Source organism: Anneissia japonica, unplaced genomic scaffold, assembly GCF_011630105.1.
Source record: "Anneissia japonica isolate Jap-2015-1 unplaced genomic scaffold, ASM1163010v1 scaffold2756_len2360902_cov194, whole genome shotgun sequence".
NCBI lineage: Eukaryota > Metazoa > Echinodermata > Crinoidea > Comatulida > Comatulidae > Anneissia > Anneissia japonica.
Window position 1 is genome coordinate 591,904 of NW_022719050.1, and position 24,819 is coordinate 616,722.

At 34.6% G+C, this 24,819-nt stretch overlaps 3 protein-coding genes across 4 annotated transcripts in view; all 3 read right to left on the reverse strand.

Moving 5' to 3' along the window:
* Positions 1 to 1,613: 1,613 nt before the first annotated feature.
* On the reverse strand, positions 1,614 to 10,892 carry LOC117110807 (furin-like protease kpc-1). Its single transcript, XM_033253631.1, has 12 exons — positions 10,870 to 10,892; positions 9,778 to 9,906; positions 9,369 to 9,445; positions 7,939 to 8,027; positions 7,380 to 7,552; positions 6,761 to 6,970; positions 6,154 to 6,254; positions 5,827 to 5,927; positions 5,399 to 5,516; positions 3,843 to 4,162; positions 3,419 to 3,529; positions 1,614 to 2,939 (listed from the first exon to the last, which is right to left on the reverse strand). The coding sequence occupies exons 4-11, from the start codon at positions 7,994 to 7,996 to the stop codon at positions 3,429 to 3,431; spliced, it is 1,182 nt and encodes a 393-aa protein (XP_033109522.1). The 5' UTR covers positions 7,997 to 8,027; positions 9,369 to 9,445; positions 9,778 to 9,906; positions 10,870 to 10,892; the 3' UTR covers positions 1,614 to 2,939; positions 3,419 to 3,428.
* On the reverse strand, positions 8,422 to 18,665 carry LOC117110764 (furin-1-like). The gene is made up of 7 exons (XM_033253561.1): positions 18,426 to 18,665; positions 15,248 to 15,352; positions 11,286 to 11,419; positions 10,279 to 10,351; positions 9,778 to 9,906; positions 9,369 to 9,445; positions 8,422 to 8,425 (listed from the first exon to the last, which is right to left on the reverse strand). The coding sequence occupies exons 1-7, from the start codon at positions 18,588 to 18,590 to the stop codon at positions 8,422 to 8,424; spliced, it is 687 nt and encodes a 228-aa protein (XP_033109452.1). The 5' UTR covers positions 18,591 to 18,665.
* A 1,282-nt stretch (positions 18,666 to 19,947) lies between these two features.
* LOC117110732 (mitogen-activated protein kinase 4-like) overlaps positions 19,948 to 24,819 on the reverse strand; it is an 8,119-nt gene continuing 3,247 nt past the window's right edge. For both annotated transcript variants that reach the window (XM_033253515.1, XM_033253516.1), the window contains exon 4: positions 19,948 to 24,247. In XM_033253515.1, coding sequence (XP_033109406.1) covers positions 22,695 to 24,247 — 1,553 coding nt within the window. In that variant the 3' untranslated portion in view covers positions 19,948 to 22,694. The remainder of the gene's footprint in view (positions 24,248 to 24,819) is intronic.

Below are 24,819 nucleotides of genomic sequence, written 5' to 3' on the forward strand. Positions count from 1 at the left end.
TTATTATTATTATTATTATTATTATTATTATTATTATTACTATTATTATTATTATTATTATTATTATTATTATTATTATTATTATTATTATTATTATTATTGCTATGCTTCCCCGACCGGGGGGGGGGCATGTAGACCTACACACACATGTCATTACTGATCAATTTTTAGTAACCCGTTAGTGAAATAATTAGGGCCTTCAAGGAAATACTCTACTCTCTCATGACTCAAGTTACGGCATCACTGTTTTTATAGTTTTAATACAACCAATTTCTTCTAATTTTAAATACATTTTACCCTGAATTTGTGATAAATCGTTATTACGCATTGACTTGTGTTAAATGCGTGACAAATTTAGGATCACGCATGTGTTTCTGCAAAATGCGTGTTTCATCCAAAATCACTTTGAAATGCGGGACCGTCCCGCACGATGTGAGACGGTTGGTAACTATGGTAATGATGAAGATTGTAATGATGTTGGCAAGGAGTTTAGATAGAGATGTGACACTAATTATAGCTGCGAAGTTGGGAGATGTTGCTGGCTTGCCACTCGGCCCCATCATGGCTGGGGCTGAGGTTCGAAATTTGTATTGTTAATACATCTATTTTTCTGGAGTGGCACTCTCAGAAAACAGTGTCTTAATTAAAAAAAAAAACCTGAGCCATCACAAGAAGATTTTGGGTATAACATATGCTGACATCAAGTGAGCTCATAAATCATAAATGACACACTAATCATTGTCGTTTTAGAGGCCACACTATTTTTGTAGTTAATTATTGGAAAAAGTATAAGACTTCAAAAGGGAACTTGAGATTGGGTCTAAAAGCGTGAGCCTCACTAGATACGGGTGACGTGCTCGATTAAACCAATGGCCCGCAAAGGGCCCCAGTCAGGGGGACAAAAGGACCGGGAAAAAAAATCAGCGGTAATATATTCGTTACATTAGAGATTAGAAAGGACAATTTTGGTTACCAACATTTATTTGTAACTTATAATTATTGGCCAGGCTTGACCTGACTGGTCTAAGATGGGAAACCGTAAGTTTCCTAATCAGCAGAGTGATACAGATTTGGGTGGGCACTTCCATTTAGTTTGTGGAACTAAGATCACTATTCTCGCTGTCTGGTGATTTTTGTCCAACATGATGATATCCGTTTGACGAACTTTCACAACTAGGCATAGGAATATGTTTAACTGTTAATTAATGTGTATACCATTTTAAATCATACTATAGTCTTACAGTATTATAAAAATTGCAAACCATGATATTATCTTTTTAAAATAATTTCTAGTCATATGCATTGTTTTATTTATTGTATTTTTTTGTTATAGGGGCGGGTCCCCTGACCTCGGGGACCCTTAAACATCGGGGGTCCAGGTTCGCCTAACAGCCTGAACCTGCGGTAGACGCCACTGTCGGTAACTCTTAAGAGTATCGCATTGGTTATTATTATAGTTAGTTATTTCTATAGATTAATTTCTAGGGTGGGGTACTATTAGGCGGAGCCACCACCAATAGAATAATGGGTTTTTATTAGAAGTTTTGCTGCATATATAAAGTAGCTCTTTTATTAAGATATTGCATTATAAATAAATTATATAGAGACAGAACCACAGTTACCATACGAATAGTCATTTATTGACATTTTGATTTCAACTTATTATGAAGACCATTCTTTCCTTAGGACACCAGTATTACATCATTCAAAGTAGTAGAGTGGATATTATATAAGGTGTAACCATATAGACCACCTACAGTATATACTGTTAGTGTTTACGTTAATAATAGCATGCGCTACTGCATTACGATCGTTAAAGTTGCATCTGCAGCCAATAAGGCTTGCGTCGGGTTAGTGAATATAATATGCTCACTACTTATGTTTCAGTATCATAGGCCTAAAATGAGTAGGTATTGCCCTTCAAAGTGAAAACAAATTTGATTCTAGGCCTACTCATGTAATTTGCATGATCTGAATCAAAACAAACATCTTAAACTCAAGGTCAGCTTTTCTAAGGAGGTGCACTTCCTTGGATCTTCTAGGCCTACTTTATCTTCTTGACTTACTGGTGTGGACATGCCTCATCTGATACAGTAACATGCACATTGAGCTAAGCTTAATTAAAGTATTGTTAGACAACAATGTAATGGATTGTACTCCTCTCTGGTATTCAAAACTAGTAGCACATGTGAGGACAATAAGACATTAATAGACCTACACACAATACCTGTATTTAAACAACGATTCATAGACCATCCGTCAAGCAGAACCGACAATTTTAAACACATAATGTTTTTATAATAAGGGAGTCCTTTATTATCGGTTTGTGGAGCTCAGTTGCTTGTTCTTCAGTCGTGAGAAATGTTTCGACCGACGATGTGAGCGTAGTCCTTAGTAATTCTATTCAAAAAATCTACAGAAACTCTACAGATAATACCTTTTTATTTAGAATTGATTGAATATTGAGCCTATAGTAGACATAATTAAAAATCTGTTTTTCAAATAGTACACTTAATAGATCTATAGATTTATTAATCTATAGAAGTCTATTTATAAGTCTATAGAAGTCTATAACGCCACTATTTGGCGTTATAGACTTCTTATAAAAATATGTAAAAAAGTGACTTCTTATAAAAAGTGAAGAAGTAGGCCTATCACCTCCAATATTAACTAAATATTCATATTGAATAATCACCCTTACCTTAACCGAAATATAATGTTATATATGACAACGTTTACGTTACCGATATATGAGGAAATTGTTGTTAAGATTGTGGCTGCAATAATTTGACTAAATAAAAAAAAAAACAATAAGATATTGGAAAAGTTTAGTACAGAAAAGAAATAGAGCGAGATAGGTCCAGATTGCTACATCTATGATTTCCATTTTCATATACAAATCATGATGCGTTGTCACAACATACAATAGTGCTTTAAATCTGGAAAAAAAAAATTGATTATTGTTAGAGGTTAGATAGAAAATAGTTCAATCATCAAATGTTACTGTTTACAAATTGTATTACATGGAGTATTATGCAGATAGTAATTTTACTCCTCTACTGTTGTTGTACAGGTATGTATTGCATCAAAAATGAGCTGGCTTTCGGTAACGACAGCTGAACAAAATGTCCAATACCAATTTACTTTATTGACGGCACAAATTAATTTTGTAAGATAGATAGGCCTAATTGCCGACAATCAATCAATCCTTATATTGCAACAGTAGTAGAATTGTACAAAATTAAAAAGACTATGAATAAAAAGGCAGATCAAAACAATAACCTAAAGGTTACAAAAATAAAACCATACAAAAAAAGAAATAAAAATAATTAATTTACAGATTTTACCACATTAACAATCATAATAATTAATTACTTAGAAAAAAGACAGTAAGCCAATGTATATTGCACATACGTACTTTGAGACATTCATCTCCATCGTCTATAAATAGTATTTCCAGTGCCTGTTCTTGCTGTATTCGGTAATGTAATCGTACCATACAAAATTATACTCCAACTATGCAGATGGCCTGAGAAATAGTAAAAGTGAATTATGATAACAATTAAGTTGTCATCAACAACCTCTACATTCATTATCGTTATTTGCATTGATATACGATTATATTGTTTCGGATGGCCTTAAATTGTGTTTTTAGACCACAATATTTAGGATCGGCAATCACAACAACTTCGTTTGGGATTGGCAAATTAATATATTTAGTCCGTCGACCTCGTTGTGGCGTTGACGACGAGGGTCCCTGCGTGACCGGGGGCGGGCGGGGGGAGGGGTGGTAATTAACCTCGTGACCTGGTACACTGAGGGCGCCGCCACTGACTCTTTACCTGAAATAGATGAAGAAAAGAAATATCTATGCTGGTCCTCAATTTTTAATCTCCACGTTCCAAATGCACTTTCTCCCCAGCTATGTGTAGTCATGAATGGCCAGTCCTGGAACGACTTGCCAAAATCTCTTGGCCTTCGTGACAGAAGGTTGGACCGTGTACCAGAGGGAGAGGTTAGTGTGATGGTCAATTGTCCACGCCGCCTATGATAGAGATTTATCTTCACTTGAACATGTTCTAAATAGCGGACGGCGTTCTTCGTCCCAATACATCCATTAGAGCGTATCTGTAGATACAGACTATCTCCACTAGTGATGTTTCTAATAAACAGAAATATCAAAAGAGACAAAAAAAAAAAAATACATCAAAATTTGAAGATTTAAAAGCGGGGAAAACAAAATATTAGGACAGGCTGATTGGGTCTATTTTACAGAAACTAAAGACAAATATACAATGGTGGAGGCCTGGTGTAATTAGGCCTATTGTGCATTGAATTGTGCGCCCACGCTTTGGAGTTGAATATTGTTCAGCAATAATCAAATACATTTTCCCACGCAAGCTCATCGCATTATTGAGAATTAGCACTCCTCTTTTTATGATGCACTTTTCAACGTTTTTAAAAAGCTATTTTCTATATTTGTAGAAATCTCCCAGTTAAGTACTGATTACAAGAAATCACACTTACTGCGGCATACCAGATGCACTAATAACACAGACATGTTGCTCGGGCAATGGTTGCCATTCCTCGGCTAAACTCACTATCGCATTAGCATCCATTAAACCAAATCCAAATTTGTGCGACACTGACGAAAAAATATCAGGGTTATTTAGAATCGAAATATCAGATACGAAAAGAATCCAGCAGTAACGTCTGATAAAAAAAAAAGTCTGATAAAAAAAAAAATTTAAAAAAATGCATAAACAAGTAAACGGATAACGATAGGTCTTTATTAAAATGTAATATAGATTATTGCACAAACTGGTACTTTAATCATAAAATTATATAAATGGACAGTAGAAGCAGACGCTTCGGTTTTAAAGGTGACGCACGGAGAAGCGCAACTGAATCCATACTGAATTTGGATTAACCAACCTCTAGGTTAAAATTTAGTTACCGTAATAACCAGCTCCATTTTTATGCCACACATCGTGGAGATTTGCTCGCCTCGACGTTTTCACAATTATGTATTGCATATCTCTCCAAGACAACGAAGGACTAAAGGTAAAATGAAATTTTCAAAAATCATTAGAGAAATTAAATACAAAAAATACACTATGATTGTTAATTCAGATATTCTATAATTTTAACTGTTCAGTTAAAGCACGAAAAGAGTAGGGATAAAAAGTTACTATACTTTGATGATTTAAAATTATTGTTCATTGTCCTATCAAAATAACCTCATTATCTGTGTTTATCAATTTGATCAAAACTGAGGTCTCACTTTGCTTCGAGAGCGAGGGCACATATTCCTGCAGCCATTGGTGCAGATGCTGATGTTCCTGTATGTTTGTAGAAATCTCCCAGTTAAGTACTGATTACAAGAAATCACACTTACTGCGGCATACCAGATGCACTAATAACACAGACATGTTGCTCGGGTAATGGTTGCCATTCCTCGGCTAAACTCACTATCGCATTAGCATCCATTAAACCAAATCCAAATTTGTGCGACACTGACGAAAAAAATCAGGGTTATTTAGAATCGAAATATCAGATACGAAAGAATCCAGTCAAAACGTCTGATAAAAAAAAAACGTCTGATAAAAAAAAAAAAAGAAAAAATGCATAAACAAATAAACGGATAAAGATAGGTCTTTATTAAAATGTAATATAGATTATTGCACAAACTGGTACTTTAATCATAAAGTTATATAAATGGACAGTAGAAGCAAACGCTTCGGTTTTAAAGGTGACGCACGGAGAAGCCCAACTGAATCCATACTGAATTTGGAATAACCAACCTCTAGGTTAAAATTTAGTTACCGTAATAACCAGCTCCATTTTTATGCCACACATCGTGGAGATTTGCTCGCCTCGACGTTTTCACAATTATGTATTGCATATCTCTCCAAGACAACGAAGGACTAAAGGTAAAATGAAATTTTCAAAAATCATTAGAGAAATTAAATACAAAAAATACACTATGATTGTTAATTCAGATATTCTATAATTTTAACTGTTCAGTTAAAGCACGAAAAGAGTAGGGATAAAAAGTTACTATACTTTGATGATTTAAAATTATTGTTCATTGTCCTATCAAAATAACCTCATTATCTGTGTTTATCAATTTGATCAAAACTGAGGTCTCACTTTGCTTCGAGAGCGAGGGCACATATTCCTGCAGCCATTGGTGCAGATGCTGATGTTCCTGTATGTATGCTGCTGCATCCTTCATTCAAATCCGTTGTAATCTAAGGCAATGATAAAGTTAACTACCGTAAGTATCAGAAACGAGTAATTGCGATGATAAATAAAAAATGGAAAATGTAAAACATGAAAGGAGGAGAATAAAAATGTAATGAACAAAAAAAACCCCCCAAAAAACAACCCGAGTGGACGCTAATTATACTTTTGTAGTTATGATGATGGATGTAGTGGTAGAAAACGACAATGGTTATGATTATGAGTGACCATATGATGATGATGGTGATGGTAATAATGATGGTGATGATGATGATGCATGATGATGATGATGCTCTGTGCAATAGAATAGGCACGTATTTTATGTACTTGCAATTTTTTTCATGTGTGTTCTAATCTGATTTAATTTATTGTTCTTATATTAACTAACTGTTGCCTGATTTTTCACTATAGTTTATGGCGAGTTTCCTACTTGGTGCTGTTGATGCGAGGGACAGTGTATCGATTACCACTCATCATTGTTCCGAAAAGTTGAGAAACAAATAAAAAGTTTTACCACTGCTTTGCCGTTGGTGGCGGCACTGTAAGTTGTGGCCATTACTGATGGACACGATTCTGCATATGCGGGCAAGTATCCTGTCATGCTCGCACTAGTTACGGCCAATGTGTAAATGCTCGTCACGTATCCGTCGCAGCTACAATGATCTGTCACTTGGCCACCATTTCCTGACGCCCACACAAAAATAGATCCTAGACCGTCCCTTCCCTATGAAGATTATAACATTGTAGAACATTGAAAAGAAAAACAATTATCTACGTGTCTATTTAATGTACATATACTTGACCACTCTCGATACCCATTCTGTGTTACTCTTGAACAATATAAACCTTATTTTTCGTGACTGAAAATATTATGTGTAATGTTTTCTTCAACAGAATTTGCTACTACTACTACTACTTAACTGCTGCTGATGCTGCTGCTAATAATAATAATAATAATAATCATCATAATAATAATAAATAATAATAAATAATAATAATAATAATAATAATAATAATAATAATAATAATTAACAATAATAATAATAATAATAATAATAATAATAATAATAATAATAATAATAATAATACATTTGTTTTTACAGTACTTCATGCTTGATAATTACGGCACATACCAACTTTGCGCCATCTTCGAGAGCCTTTTTCGCTAATATTCCTGGTCCGTCAACAGTAATTCCGTCATCATCCGGCCCCCAGCTGATGCTGTATATACTGATAAAATTTCTGTTGTAACTCAAAGAAGCTGCCTCCATCATGTCCGAGGCTGAATCGCCAAGCATCCGGATACCTTGCGTTAGAAAACACAAAGAAAATAAATTCAAATAAAATGAAATCTTCGTGACTAATTAAGGAAAATCGCTCCTTTAACTGGATGTACAGCCTAACCAACATGGCCCAGCAATTGCTACAGCAGAACTTAACTACTGAAAGATATGAACGATCCTAAAGTACTGTTTCAGCACCTATCACCGTAGACCGCAGTCGAAGATATCGGGTATAAATCAAGTTATGAGCACTGTTCATCCTTCACATTAAGTTCTTTTCTATTAAAAAATATAACAGAAACTGAGGTTTAATATTATCAATCGGTACCGAGTTGTAATGTACAAAGAGCAAATAAACATTCTAAAATTATTCTGTACAGTGGCCTATACGCAGTTGAAAATTATTCACCTCCAATTTTCGAGTTGAAAGCAATGCCAACACCACATATGCTATTATTTGCTTGCATCGCCACCTCTCCGGCGCACCTGGTTCCGTGGCTGCAATATATATATAGAATGAATAATAAAAGCAATAGTAATAATGATGATGATGATCGACGATGGTGGTGTGATAATGATAATAATGGTGATGCAGATAAGAAAGCTGATTGTGACATATAGACCTAGTGTACTGTATTTAGTGTAAGGTTCTTTTTCGATGACCCAATAATAAGTAAACGGAAGAATTTTTTTTTTATTCATCTTCAAAAAACATGACAAAGACATTCAAGGCAAAAAGAAAAGAACAGTAAAACATTAGTCATTCCTTATTTATAACATTATCATTTCATTATTAAAAATCATTTTTTCTCTTGTAAATACCATTCTAAATCTGTGGAAGTACCTTATTTTAATTTAACGTTAAACACAATAGTAGTAGGTATAACCTCATTTACCTTAAACAGAAAAACATTAGAAATGAGTATACAAGGTAGAGGTACGTCCGATTATTTGCACACTTTCAGTTAAAATTCAAGCCCATAAAAATGTTTAATTTATAGCAAGTTAGAATCTAAACACACAATCCACAAAAGATACAAAATATTTTCAGTGTTGCTCCCGCAAAAAGTATCCTCAGATGAGCTATGAAGCATATGCAAAAAACCAGACAAACCGTAAATGGGAAGGAGTACAGTATATGGAATTAAATTATTATTCTGAAAGAATTCAGAAAAGCTTTCTTTTGACTAACAATACAGGGCCATTTTGGGGGGTGGGGGGTGTAGCCATATAAATTTGAAGCCAATTTATTTTCAGGAGTAATCTAAAAGTAAACACGTATTAACAGGAAAACAGATATAACCCTTTTCCCTGTAACTTATTTTTGTTTGGTTTTTTGGCAGTAATATGATTTTTTAAACAGACTTTCAATTTTATCAACAAATTTGCAAATCGTAGCATTTTAAACCGGAAACACTAATCCGGAGATATTACAACACATGATTTATACAATCCCATCTCTCCTTAAATTTTGATAAATTTTGTTTTCTTTTGTAAATAAGATTTTCTATTTTGTGGAAATATCTCATTTTATTAAACGGAAGAATAGTTACGGAATTGACATCCATAAGTTAACACCATTCTTACGTTTACTTGGCATTTGAATCATCAAACAGGATGCTTATACTAACTTGCTATCGCATCCAATTGATTTAATACTATTATACTGTACCGTACTATTTATTATTATGATTATGGTGATAATAACGATAATAATAATGATGATAATGATTATGATGATGATAATGATGTAATGTTTATATCAGGGAAGTTGTATTTTTTATGTTTTGAATGATGTATGAAATGATCGACGAGTAAAATTCAGTTTTGTAAACTTACTTGTTGGAGTTCCTAGTTGTGTATTTTGGAAGTGGATCATTATCCCAATCAATAAAATCATAGCTTGCCAATGGTTCCTACAAACGATTAGAAATTAAAATTGATTACAAATACCAAATAAAACAAATACAAAAGGGTGCAAAAATACGGAGAAACCGAGTGATTACTGAATTACTTAACGTCATACTTCAATGCTATACAGTGTAGACCTACAGACAGAAATCGCTAAATGTTTTAAGAACTTTTCCAGAAAAAAATTGGTATTAGGCCTGTCTATTTCACAAAAAAAATGCAGCCAATTAAGAATCCCCTTATTATAGCAGGAAAACCACAGTTATGAGGTAGATTACGTTCTCCTGTCGTGAACGGGTACCATAAGAATTACTAAATAAATAGACGAACAACTTACAAAGTTTGCGATCAAATCAGGGTGGTTCCGTTCAATACCGTCATCGATGACTGTAACCACAATTCCTTTGCCCGTGTAGCCTTGTTGCCAAGCTTCGACTACGCGGTGATCAGATCCACTGCTGCTGTTCTTTATGAAAGTAATGCCATATAATCAATCAAACAATAAATTAATTAATTAATAATTATCAATGAATTAATCAATTGATCATTAAATGAATAAACCAAACAAATACCAATCAACAAACTAATCGATCAATCAACCAACCGATTAATCAATTAATCATATTAATCGATTCACAAATAACGAATCAATCAACGAATCAATCAATTCAATCAACGAATTCATTCATAAATCGACCAATTCAGTCTATAGAATATAGGCTATCGTACCGTTTAGAATAATATTAGATTTTATGAAGATTAGGCTGTATATGAAAGTGCTTCGACCATATTATTGTTGGTCGCTATACAATTATAAAATTGTTATTTATAGGCCTACTAGACTTATACAAAGTCCACAATGTTTTATATACCTATGTGGGTACACGTAGACTTTACGCAGAAGGATGTGCCTATTAAAATGCAGTAAGAATTCATTTTATCATATCAATATCCTCTTTGACATGAACTCGAAAATTTGCGTGAGGTGTTACAAAATAAGTACACAAATTTAAGAAAGCACGTATTAGACACGACCTTTACATCCCTCCAATGATAAAATCCCTAGTTTTCGACACCTAACAATATACAGTGAAACATGCATCTGCATTTGATTTAGGTACATACTGCCAAAATCACTCTCGGATTTGTATGTATAAAGTTTAAATAAACAATTCGAAAAAGACACCAAATTAAAAAAACACAAGTCCAATGGGTTAGCCTACACAATCTGTGTTACTGAACATTTTAATGTAAACATTTTATCTGGTTATCCGTTAGGTGTACTTGAACTCTGAAGTGGTTTCTTAATCTTAACATTGTTTATCAAACATTCATTGAGTGAATGAAACCAGTGTGGAAACAAGCAATTTAATTAATGAACAAATCATTATAGGCATGAGGTAATATACTGAACCAAATGCCAGCATACCCGTGATCAATGCGATCGCGATTTACGCGTAGCGAAAAGTGTTAAAATTTAAGACTATACATTCAGATCTGAGATATAGGCCTACGCCAGGCGTATACCATCGAGCGTACGTTAATCCAATGTGTAAAGCCGGGCACTCACGTACGACGAATTAAACTCCACTCTGTGAGCGCTAGACGGTACGACGTCGTCTGTTGATTGTCGGTGGCAGTCTGAGCTGATCGTCATGAAAACTGATCCGCTGCACGCGCGTTGTGGCGTTGTGTTCTCCATAGAATCGAGTCGGCCGACGAACGTCGGGTCGCAGTGAGTGCCCGCGGCTTAAATGGCTAGATGTCCAGACTAGGCGTTAACGTAATGCTAGCATAACTAGAGTCTGAACATAGCCAAAGTCGTACCGGTACGGTAATTCTTACAAAGTATCGTAATCGGGATCACCGATTAGTTGCGCTTCTCTGTTGGAACGCAGCAATGTCTGTCTCTTATACACATCTAGATGTGTATAAGAGACAGAAACGGACATATGAATTTGCTGTTCGAACCATTTCACCTTAGAATTAAGAAAAAAAAAATGATCACAATTAACCGTTATTGGATATGGATATATGGTGGGATATTTGTAGTGCGCCTTCCACAATAAAATCGTCTCAAGGCGCCGAAGGTAGGACCATAAAGTATAAAAAATAGAGTTATATTATATCTTAAATTAATTAGCCTATAGTAATCAGAATATTTTTCTTTTATATTTGTTATAAGTTAAATAAATAACAATAAATTAATTAATTAATAAGTAAACAAATATAAAATTACATAAAAAATAAATATATAAATAAATAAAAATAAGTAAAAAAAAGAAGTCTTCAAAAACAGGCAGACCAGGGAAGGAAAAAAACCAAGCTGCAGCACGAAAAAGCGCACTCCTGTTGTTGAGACGGCGACACCACCACTACCGCGTACACGCAATGTAATGCTGTGTTTACGGTGACAAAGGCATGAATTGATGTCGTTATAATATGTCGTACAGAGGTTAATACATTCTAGCAGGCCTAGAGACTAAAACGGAAAAATGAAAATCTAATTTATATTTCTTACTTAAATTATTGGTTTTATAACAATTATTATTAATAATAATAATAATAATAACAACAACAACAACAACAACAATAACAATAACAATAATAAGAATAATAATAAGAATAATAATGATAATAATAATAATAATACTAATAATAATAATAATAATAATAATAATAATAATAATAATAATAATAATAATAATAATAACAATAATAGTAACGGCAAACCAGCACAAAGTGCAACTTTCTCTTGTCTCTGAGGAGTAGGCCGCGGCGCACGCTAGTAGGCCCTACCGTCAATGCCACAAAACCATTTATATGCCTGCTCCTGGGAAAACTTGACTAAGGACACAAGCGACTTGCACAGCGAGACTTTCGTTTCGAGCCCCCACCCCCAGGAGAACCAGAACCTTAAGGTTGGGAGTCCAAGCCACAACTGATGCGCCAACCGCTTCAATCCTACGTTTTCATTAAAAAATTTAAACGAGAAAATGGCTTTTCTCCTAGAATAGGTCTACGGGTTTCCAACATTGGCTGCTAAATTTATAGAACTTTCGTATTTGATATTTCTTTAGAGTACTAAATTGTATATTTCTATTTCTATCTATATAATAAATGTAATAGCATTATACAATGACAGTCATCGCAGTGTTACATGTAACTTACTCGAGTCTTGGTGTGTGACGTTTTAATTATGGCTTCTGATCAAAGGTTGATACCTTGTACGTGGATACATTTTATGTCATCAGTCACTCCATATGAAGACGTTTTTATGATAGTCATGAATCATTCAAAATACGAATGTTATAATATGCAGTTTATTACATAACGAGTGTAAATGTTTTGACGTTTCTTACATGTGTTTGTTAATATTGTAGCAGTTTTCCTATCAATCAAATTGTAGATATAGTGTTCTTGTATCTTAAAGGTTATTTCAGGCAATTTATTTTTTACTTTAGCAAAATGAAACGTCAACGAAAACCCCAAGAGCTGTTCATTTTACTAATTATCACTTCATTTTAAAAAGATCCAGAAAGCATTTAACAATAACGCAGATGAAGCCACTTCCATCCTCTATCAGGATTCAACTACGGCTTATTAGATAACCCCCCGGCCCCATAAATCCATACTTTGTAATAGTGTAGGCCTACACATCGGTCTCACATAAAAGTATGCACAGCTAGACATTATAAGACATGTTGACAAGAAAATCGTGTGAGAATCACGGTGTTTTCGACGACTATATCCGCTCACGGCTAAAATTCCAGACGATGCCATCCCAGGAGATAGAAACACTCTCTTGCTTTGCAGGTATAATGACTGTGGGTGTTTAATCTATTATTTCAGGTGTTTAACAAAATAAACTACTCAAATAATAACACAAGTCAGAGATTTATTTCTACGTCAAAGTACATATAACCTAGAAGCATAATAGGCCTATATACATTTATTGTGGCGATGAAAATATGTTACCTCTATAAACAATACTGTACCCTGGAACAAATTAACCAATGAGGTTGCGAGCTTCCCTCGGTACCTTGACATCTTGGACACCTTGCAAGTTATTATTTTTATTTTCTTGCGTCAGCTAAGACACCACCTTGATACCACAAAACAATCATAGGCATAAACAAATATTATAGGACTGAATCTATATATAATTATGCTTATTTCAAAGCCTACAATCACAGTAGTATAACCCAGTCGTCAGATAACGTCTAGGATACGAAACCTACCGGTCTGGAAAACTGTAACAACATAGGTCATCAAAGTCTCCACCTAACGAAGTGAATAAAATTCCATATTTCAGCTTAATTGAGGGAAAAACAATGTCTTCAACTGTCCTTATTTACTGGATCTTTAGCTTTTAATTAGCACATTGCATTGTTTACGCTGTCACACATTTAGATTCCTGAGGTTGAATCACTAGAAGGCTATGTAAAAAATAAGTTGTAGATCATCCCCTCCCTCTATTTTTACTAAAACTCACGAATATATCGTCTTTCCGCTCATAATTCAACTTCGACTAGGCCTATGTCTTTTTGTGTAATTATTATCTTTCATGTGTTTGTTCGTACAGGGAGTTGTTGGAGAGTATACATTCCACCTTATCAAACACTACACTGGAAGATCCTTCAAGTTTAAATTATCAACTTTTTTTTACATGGCCTAATTGAATCAACAGTTTCAACAACTTTGAACTAATTTCAATGTGGTTAGCTGTCCCTATCCTAATTCTTTACTTTGTGACAGCGAGGCTCAGAACCTTATGACCTCTAGAGCCCTGGAGGATATAAATATATACAAATTGCAGCATATTAACATAAAGCGTCTGCTAATGCATGTACAAACTTCATATATTCGATCATTACGGTATTTTATAAAAACTAATCGCGATGTTTAATATACTAGAGCCTCGGTGTTCGACCTTTTTAAGCTGGTGGTCAGTTCCAATTTTTTGAGACCAGCGGCGGGCCGACATATATTGTGTACCTTACACGTTTTTCAATGTCAGCCCCAACTATTTTTTTTTGTAACAGTGGATTTGAAATAGAAGGGCCGGAGTTTCACATATAGGCCCTATGGGGAAAATACCACCTCAGCCCCAACATGGTTGGGGCTAAGGTAAGAAAGTTTGATTATGGCACCTCCCGATTGTCGGAAATTGCATCCTCAGACTTAAATTTGAATATAATTTTCTATTCCTCTCCATTTTATTTCATTTTGAAAAAAAGCTTGCACTCCAGGTTCTCCTACCCCTACCCCTAGCACAAACAAGTCATGTACAAAAAAGTTTTAAAAAAATGCCAGCGCTACGAATTCCCGACGAGTAGTGTGATACCCCCAAAAAGGGCCCGCATTTACCTCAGCCCCATGATTGGCAAATGGTTAGACATCGCATCATATCAGAGCCCCTCCCCTACTTAATCCATTATCCCCATCCGTTCCCCTCCCTATGTCAATACTCTACGCCACTAGATACGGTACAGTCAGAAAAAACAATGCTAGGTCGAGATGGTGTTACTATTAACAAAAAACTTTTTCTAAAAAGCGGCCGGAAAATTGATTTTTAGTAATGTTGCACGGGCTGGATCAACATTTTTGGCGGGCTGGAGTTGGCTGGGGGTTGAATACTGGGGTATTAGAGGGTAAGCGACCGAACGGCGAGCGCACCCTCTAGTTAAATAAATTAGAGTCTATTTGCACGTGCCCATTTGTTTCTCCACGAAGCTGGAGTGAAAATTACAAAGAATTATTAAAACAATAAAACTGGCACACGATTTTCAAATTCACACACTTACCATCGGTTCGCTTTTGATGTTGATGTGCTCCCCGCTACTTGGCAGAATAGATCGTCTTTTGATGTCGCCATGGGAGAACAGGTAGTAGTCTGTCAAAGACCCAATCTAGTGTTTAAAATGCACAATATAATAACATCAATTAATATCTTCATTTATGAACAGAATGCCTGCCAGCGCATTAACATACTGCGACAAAATAGTAATTGAGCTATAAACTGACAATTTTTAAATGGCATACTTTTTATACTTCGGCCTATAGCCCATACGTAATTTATTAGATTTCAATTTAAAATAAGAAAAAAAAATCCTTGCCAATCAACAATCTTATAAATTCCGATTTTTCTGCCTGTTTTTGCAACGTCTTCCTTATTTATTCAGCTATCAGTGGCGGATCCAGGAATTTGAAATAGAGTGGGAACAGATAGGGACTTTCACAGATGGTGGGTTGTTGGGGTTGAGTTAAGAAAATTTTGATTATGGCACCTCTAGTTGGCCGGAAATGGCATTCTTAGACTTAAATTTGGATATAATTTTCTTTTTTTCTGAATTTTTTTTAAATTTTGAAAAATTTAGGGGGGGCCCGGGCCGGCTGGGCCTCCTTGAATCCGTCTATAGCTATAATGTCACGTTATTAACCCCTATCTTTTTACAAAATTTTGCCATCATGTTTACATAAGCTTCCATAAAAAAATAAGTGTTTAAACATGAACTACACTGGGAATTATTAACTAAACGAACAATTTGCGATATACACAAACATACTTCAGACCTATGTAGTAATAATAATTATTGTAACAAAACGGAAGTTCGCACGAATATGAAGAATGAGAATCAAACACAATGTGACATAATAATACAGTTCACCTTCCAATTTCGAGACCCCTTTCGAGACCACTTGTTTTTTGTTACATCAGGCCCGAATTCGCAAAACGGTGCGAAATCGCTGAAAATCATGATCAGCCCTTATGAATTTTTTTAACCTATTTCGTTAATATTGGAAAGATTTTTCTCGCTGTTTTTGCAACGTATTCCTTATTTATTCAGCTATAATGTCATGTTATTAACCCTATCTGTTTACAAAATTTCGCGATCATTTTTACAAAAATAACTCATTTCTGAACACGGGGCCGATTATAACGGTTATTTCTTTACGTAAAAATAAAATATTCAAACAGTCTGTTAAGCCTAAAAATCAATTTGATCGGATAAGAGGTCTCGTCAGAGCGCCCATTAATTTAGAGACGGGTTTAGAGACACTGACTTTTTCTGACCATGGAGGTACAAACATATAGTATACCTCCATAATTTGACACACATTGACTATGATAAAGAATCAGTTCGAGATTCCCGGTAACTCGAGCTAGGGTAATGTGACAGAAAAAAATGCATTTTCTCAGTCAATTGCTTAGAAAACACCGAGTTTTTTTTCCATGGAAAGTAAGAACATTTAATTCTGCATTGTAATGTTTAAATATATTTAAGATTAAAGGTTTTTTTTTATTACGACTAATATAATATGTTTCGAAATATTAGACTGGATGGCCTCGACCATTATATTTTTTGGTAGGCCTATGTGCTAGGCTTCCTAACTTCGTGGTTAAATCTGATTGCATCAAGTTTGTTTTAAATTCACCTTGACATGAGTTTGCAATGTATAATACATTTTAAAGAAAAATGTAATTTGTATAAGAATAATTATTTAATTTATTTCTGATTAGGACTATTATGCACTGTCTTTCATTCACCTCTAAGTTAAGTGGTACGGTCAAAATGTTTCCATTTGTAGTGATCGAGTGATAACCACTGTACGCGCTAAAATTAAATAGGTTAAAAAACAAAACAAATTGTAAATGTTGTTAGAAGTTATTACCAACTAACAGTTTCCCATCTTTACACAAGAATTAACCTTGTAATTGAAGGCCACTTTACATTTTCAGGTCTCGAATTGGAGGATTAAACCGTTTGGGGCTAGTTCTAGATAGCGCAAATAAACAAGGCTCCAAAATCAAATCATGATTAATTAAAAAGTTAAATAATACAGATATTACTAAGATATGACTATGGTGTCTGATAGTCATTGTTGTTCAGCATCTTGTTTCAGGACGATTACATAATCATACTAAACTGACGGTATAACAATTCAGGAACTTATCGTAAACAGTTTTCTTACATACGCAAATACTAGGCCTACATAAGCGATGTTGATGGTAAAATATTTCTGTGCCCTCATTACGTTTATTACAGAAGTTTATTGTAAATGGATGAAGCTTCTGCACCAAACAAAAATAATTTGAACATTGTTATCAGTCAATAGGCCCTACCAAGGAGGTTAAAAACAAACCCTTGGCCATACATATGATGACCTACATAGCTATCATTATAAACAAGGAGGTTAAATATAACCTCCTTGTTACAAACTACTTCATCATAAACATTTATCATCATAAACATCTTCCTTTATTTAATGTGCAGAACACCTGTTGAGTATAGTCGCACGTGACCGGTTTATCAAAATGATGTGATATTTAGACCGATTAATTAACTAATCATTAGCATTCATCATTATACTTATTGAAGATCACCATATACATAATTATTCTTATCCTTATCTTTATCGTCATTAAATAATACAGATATTACTAAGATATGACTATGGTGGCTGATAGTCATTGTTGTTCAGCATCTTGTTTCAGGACGATTACATAATCATACTAAATTGACGGTATAACAATTCAGGAACTTATCGTAAACAGTTTTCTTACATACGAATAAGCGATGTTGATGGTAAAATATTTCTGTGCCCTCATTACGTTTATTACAAAAGTTTATTGTAAATAGATGAAGCTTCTGCACCAAACAAAAATAATTTGAACATTGTTATCAGTCAATAGGCCCTACAAATGATGACCTACACAGCTATCATTATAAACTACCGGTACTTCATCATAAACATTTATCATCATAAACATCTTCCTTTATTTAATGTGCAGAACACCTGTTGAGTATAGTCGCACGTGACCGGTTTATCAAAATATATTTTAAACAATTAATTAACTAATCATTAGCATTCATCATTATACTTATTGAAGATCACCATAATTATACATAATTATTCTTATCCTTATCTTTATCATCATCATCATCATCATTACTATCAATAATTATAAGGTAGACTTACCTGTCCATGGTAAGTGTACCCATACTTGGTTGCCAATTCAGCTGCTTCCACGGAGCTACCGACAACATGAGCTGCATAAAAGCTTGAATAGTGCAAACCATTTGAACACTGGCAAAGAATAATGCAATTAAGTACAAAACTGATTATTCTCAGAGCGACTGTCATGTTTTATTAGATGTCCTGACTCGGCACAGTGTTCAGTTGGGCGATGTTAAATTAAAAGATCGACGTAAAGGCAAGTCCGTACTTAAATAGGAACATTATTTACCAATCAAATGTAGGGTGGCTTGTAAAGGGCACAGGACACAAATTCCACAACCCCATGGTATCATATAATATCAATCATACGTAACCATGTGAGCGACCACATGCACGCCATGTATTCCATACGCTACGAACGCTATTTCAGTGTATTGGTTCATAAGAGGTTATCATCGACTTGTCAAATTGATTGATGGATTCATTAAAAAAACAAAGATGTTATGATGAATACGTGTTAATTAAAGAAGGGATTTGTTGATTGTATAATAAAGTGAATCCCGAAAACATTAAAACAGATAAATGAACAGGCCCTACGTGTTCCAAGAGAGGGAGGACTTAAAAAAAATGACATTGGTACGTCTGCGCGCGCAGTTAAGTAATTCGGCCGATATCGTAGTACGACGTAAAATACCCACAATTACTATTACCACCCTTTGCAAGATGTCGAAAAGAAAATTACATTCAAATTATTAAGTCTGAGAGTGCCATTTCCGGCATTCTAGAGTGACATAATAGTAAATTTTCTTACCTCAGCCCCAACCATGGTGGGGCTGTGGTGAGTTCCTGGATCCGCCACTTTTTACAATCCGGTTTTAGGTTGGTGTTATCACCTTAATGTTATACCAAAAAACATACACTATTTCAGGATACATGACAAGTGTTACAAAGTAGAAATTCACAGCTGCTTTCACATCCGGCCTTGTTTCTGTGCTGCAGAGCATTAAGTTGAATGTCAGTTAAAAAGACTACAAGATATATATTAAGCTTAAGTAGTTTTTTTACAACTTAGGACCTTTGGCATTTACTCCATTAGAATATCGTTCTCAATGGCGGATACAGGAATTTTTAAATAGAGGGGCCCCAGGGAGTTTTACGGATGGATGGTCTACTCTAGACCAACTCGGCCCAATCTATTGTGGACATTGGTTATGGCACCTCTGAAATGAATATACTGTAATTTTCTTTTGACTCCGTTGGTTTTTTTTGTTTTTTTTTGTGATAATTTTGAAATATTTATGGAGCCCGCAGACCCAAGACGGCTGCCCCCTCCTGAATCTCCCATTGGTTCTCTATTAGCTAATATGTGTGATTATTAAGTTACACTTGCTTGTTTGGTCCTTGATGAAAATTAATTTGGATAAGCACATCTTTATTTTTGCTCCTGAATACTGCTCCTTCAGGCAAATACTGGTGCCACCAGACTTCTATTGATATAAACAAGTTTAAGAGACTTTACAAGAACGTCCACTCATAAACAAGATACACACGTATATATTGATTTATTTACAATACATTAGAATGGTATGTGCTACGTTTGGAACAATATATTTGTTTTTTAATACAGCGTATTCAAATTTTATTTCATATTCAATTCAAATAATAAAGCCATGTTAGATTTAGATACTCCTTGTAGGTAAACGTCCTTTTTCCATAAATAGATCAATAACTCTGTATATAGCAAAGTTATAGAAAAATATACTATATGAGTAGGTCTATCAATATATCACTGTCACCTCAATCTATCAAGACATGTAAAACAACAAATTTTAATTTAAAAAAAAAAAGAATTGTTCTTCATTATATATCTGTTCCTTGTTTTTGCTTTGTATTTAAGAAAGTTTAGTGATTTTAATTCCTGAATAAAATGAAATGTATTCTTTCTATTCTAATACTATATCCAATATTTTAAACAACAAATATAGCATTAACATAAATATATAGTTAATCGACATGAATGCTGCTGTTTACCTGCATATTATAATTGGAATGAAATGCTTTATATAACTGATGCTTATTTGTTAATAATAGCTATTATTATTTACCTGATCCAGCTAGGCCATCATATACCACCATTACTATGCTCAGTGACATGCAAAGGAGAGTTCCCCATTATCAATTAATAACACTAGTACCTACACATTATCTGATTCTTGATCATGTAGTGCCCCTCTCTTTCCCATTGCATCACCCTATGATAATACACATAAATATTCCTTCAACAATGTTCTCATTAATAGCCTTGATGAGACTCGCATAAAATGCTGCTTATATAAATCACCACAATTTAGATAAAACCTATCTACCTTATTGTCTCACAATTAATTACTGTAGGGTCTTATTATTATAAGATAAATTCTATTAGATATAAATATATACACATGGTTTTAAACATGGTACGGAGAAACAGTGATACTCTATAAAAAGATGAACTTTTGAGGAAAATATATTGTGCCAGTTCAAAAGATACTCTTACTTTATTTTTTTGCTCTAACAACTGAGCTGAATGACCCTACTGGCAGATACGCTAGAGTTGGCCTTTTAATATACTTGCTATACTAATATACATCTGAATAAATGTTAGCAGAAAACAGAAAAATAAATTTAATTCCTTTTGGAACTAAAGTTAATTGTACTTGGAAACAATAAGTTAGCATACAAATTTGTGAAATGGCAATGATAATATATGACACAATTCATATGAAACCTGAATTGTAATAACCCTGAGCTCGATACAATAGATTCCATAATTGCATTGTGCTGAATTTTTATTTTCTTCCAATGGTTTGGGTACACTCTAAGTAGGGCCTTGGCTAACATACTGTATTAGATTTCTAAGCTACAATCAGTTATTAAACTTCACACAAAAATACATAATTTGACACAAAATAATATAAAAATAATAAGTAAAGATATAATACAGTAGTTAAATGGTTTTGAATTTATAAAGCGCACAATACAAAAAGTCTCCATGCACTGTAAAAACAAGTGTAGAGACGTTTGGAAATATGAAAGATTAAATTTCCAAGCCAAGCCAGCACCCAAACCGCATTAATATTAGGATACGCCCCTGTCGCTGGACACTAAAAAACTTCAGTGACTTCATTAGATAATAACAATTGGATGTTTATACTGCTTAAGCAGTGTAATGGTCACATGGACCAGTGTAATGGTCACATGGACCAACCATCAATTGAGCAACAGAATCCATCTATTAATTTGCTGAATTGGTACAGAGCATACAGTAATAGAGTACTACAGTGTTATGTCAAAATACCATGTGATACTACTCCGTTCCTATCGTTGCAAAATACATTACACCGGATGCCATTTTCTCCACTGAAAAACAATTGATCCCAATTTCTAACATAATTATTAATGTTGTATCTTAGTTTTTCTTTGTAAATTTTAATTGATGATTAAATGTGTGTTCGATAACTAATATAATGCGAGCTTTTGTGTTTTTAGTACATTTTGATGGTAAAATATTAGATTTCAAAATGCCTATTCCAGAAAGCCTATGAAGTCATTCAGGCGTAACGAACGGTAACCAACGTCTGTTGACAGCAGAGAGAGCCACCTGGCGTTGTGACGACACAAATGTGGTACCCTATTGAGCTAAAGATATTGGTAATTACTACTAACAACAAACTGTGCGAAGCATGCAGCATCATGTACCACATTTTATAAACAAAACACAACTGAGAAATACCATGTGATACAAAGTTTACGCATGGGCAGATGACGTATGCCTTTCTACAGTTACATTTCCAGAAAAAAACAGTATTACAAATTCAGGAAAAGTTGTTTTTACAGCACAGATTAATTTCACAAGTTTTTATTCTAAAATCATAACACTGCATAGGGTATCATTCTTTCTATTCCAGGAAGCCTATGAAGTCGTTCAGGTGTAATGAACGGTAACCAATGTTTGGTTGGCAACAGAGGGCGCAACCTGGTGTTGTGACGACACGACTGTGGTACTCTATACATTCTCACTGAAGAAAAGTACACATTGAGTATGCACTCTGTCCACACTATAAATTTTGTGATTTGCACATACAGTATATGGATGTGATGACATCGTAATGCCATATATGGGCAATTCAGATACTATGTGAAAAGAGTATAACATCAGCTTCTGTGAGCCACCCCTTAATTATTTGTTTAGCTATCTAGTGTAGAATGCATACTGTACACACAATAAATGCACTTGTAATTAACTGTTGATCAATGATTCTTGCTTCTATGGTTTGGAGAGGACCGTTTCCTTTTAGGACGAACACTTCTATCTTTTGGAGACGTATTCTTTGATATTCTAGAAGGGCTGGTGCATAGAAATGGCTGCATGGGTATTTCTATATGGAGGGGTTGAGACACGTCAGATCGATAACAGGTGGAGTCGAACAGTGTTGTGTGACGTGTAGCATACTTCTGCTTTAAACGTTCATTTAGTTTCCTGTTCACTTTAGATAATGCGGTACAGTTGCAATCTTTGGGATGAATATCAGCACCAGATCCTGATAAACAACAGTTGTCAGATGATCTTGGGGGTGCATTCTGAATGCGAATCTGCTCAATTCTCGGTGAAAGACAAGCATCAAGTGTTTTTTCGCGATTGACTACGCTACCGCCATTGGTATTACTCCAGTTGCTTTTGTGTTTCTGCCGCACACTTTCTTCTCCTGTCCTTTGTTTATTATTTTTTAAATCTACAACAAATGCCTTTTCGGTTTGCTCGCCAACTATCTGTTCATTGCCCTTATTTTTCATAGAATTTTCTAGAACCCACTTTCTAGACCTATTCTCCACTCTGTTACCTTCCAGACTAACCTCTCGTTTGTTTTCTGTTAGTAATTCTGTATGATATGTACCAGTCATATCAACTATTTGTCCTGACCTGACTTCTTGTATATGTTTTTCGATTAGCTGATTATTTTCTTCTTTCTCTTTATTACTTTTTTCTTTTACATACAAACATTCGTTTTTACTGTATTTACCTTCCTCGTTATTGCTCCTGTCACTGTCAGAATCGGAATTGTTATTGTATATTATGTGTGTCTGACTCTGTAAACCAGTCTCAGGTTTTTCCATTCTTCTGTTTTCAAACAATTTAAGTCGAGCAGCTTTTCTTTCTTCATCTGTTTGATAATTCTTCTCTATTATTTCTTCTGGGACTCTGACCTCCGTGTTGATTTCAATATCTCCTTTTTCATCATCATGTTTTTGTACCTCACACTGAATCTTCATAGGCTCGGCTAGATTATCACCATTTTCAATTTTGGTTTCTATCTCCTGGTCATTACTCCATTCCATTTCATCATCGGTTTTTGCAAGTTCATCACATTCCTTATTACTAGATTCACTCTTCTCCGACAAGTCCTCCTTCTCACTCATGACATCCTCATCTTCTTCAAATTCATCCCGGCATAACTCATCAATATCTTTTTCAAAATCGCTGAACCTTTCCTGCATGTCAACCTCAGACTTCAACAGCCTAGCATTACTTGACTTCTGCAGTTTCAATTGAAATGCACTATCAACATCATGTTCGTCGCTTGTCAACTCCTTGCTATTCTTACTTATATTTTCTGTCAGGATCACTTTTCTCAAAGTCATTGGTGAGAGACTTATCACTTCGTCTTCAATTCTAAATAGTTTTTCTGATAACTTTTCATCTTGAGGGTCTGAGAACACTTTTAAGTAGGGATGTGCTAATGCTTCTTTGGCAGAGAATCTGCTATAAGGGCTGAAGGCTAGCAATCTCTGCAACAGATGCAAAACTGAAAAAATAAAGAACATAACATTATCAGTTATTTCAAAATATAACAATTATGAAATGTTACACCAACTGTGCAGCACCATTTCAAAAATGTAACAGATGCCTTGATCCAGCCTAACTTTCATATGATTTATTTATTTATTAATTTTTTTTTGGCACAAAAAACACATACACAAAAGATTGTCAATAGTGAATATATCACTGTCCTACTTGTAAGTGACAATCCCTTACACAATACAAACATACACACACGATGCTTTACACAAACTAAATCTTAGTATGAGGTTTAGGGAGTGGAAATTTTTTGGTGGTGAGAAATATCCTGCAACACTGACAAGAATTAAACCCAGGACCATGGGATTAGAAGGCAAGCATCTTAAACACCAAGCTATTCAACTCCACTCCGAGTGTCAGTTATTCTAGGAGCCGAGAGATCAGACTCTAATCACAAACCTACACTAACCAAGTGTGAGCCAGGGTCGTCAGTGCAAGATGCAGGAACATTTCATCCAACCACTCAGCTTTTATTACAAACAGTATGTTTAATAATTTCTATGTGATTCCTGTCTCTTA

Excerpts from the sequence above, each read along its gene's own strand:
- LOC117110764 (XM_033253561.1), bottom strand. The coding sequence starts at position 18,590 with ATGACAGTCGCTCTGAGAATAATCAGTTTTGTACTTAATTGCATTATT. Across the intron at positions 11,420-15,247 it reads ACATCAAAAGCGAACCGATG|GTGAAATGGTTCGAACAGCA; the intron begins GTAAGTGTGTGA and ends CTTAATTCTAAG. Across the intron at positions 10,352-11,285 it reads GATCCCGATTACGATACTTT|GCACATCCTTCTGCGTAAAG; the intron begins GTAAGAATTACC and ends GCATTTTAATAG.
- LOC117110807 (XM_033253631.1), bottom strand. The coding sequence starts at position 7,996 with ATGCAAGCAAATAATAGCATATGTGGTGTTGGCATTGCTTTCAACTCG. Across the intron at positions 5,517-5,826 it reads AAATGGAGCTGGTTATTACG|TGTCGCACAAATTTGGATTT; the intron begins GTAACTAAATTT and ends TTTTTTCGTCAG. Across the intron at positions 4,163-5,398 it reads AGTGCATCTGGTATGCCGCA|AAACATCACTAGTGGAGATA; the intron begins GTAAGTGTGATT and ends TCTGTTTATTAG.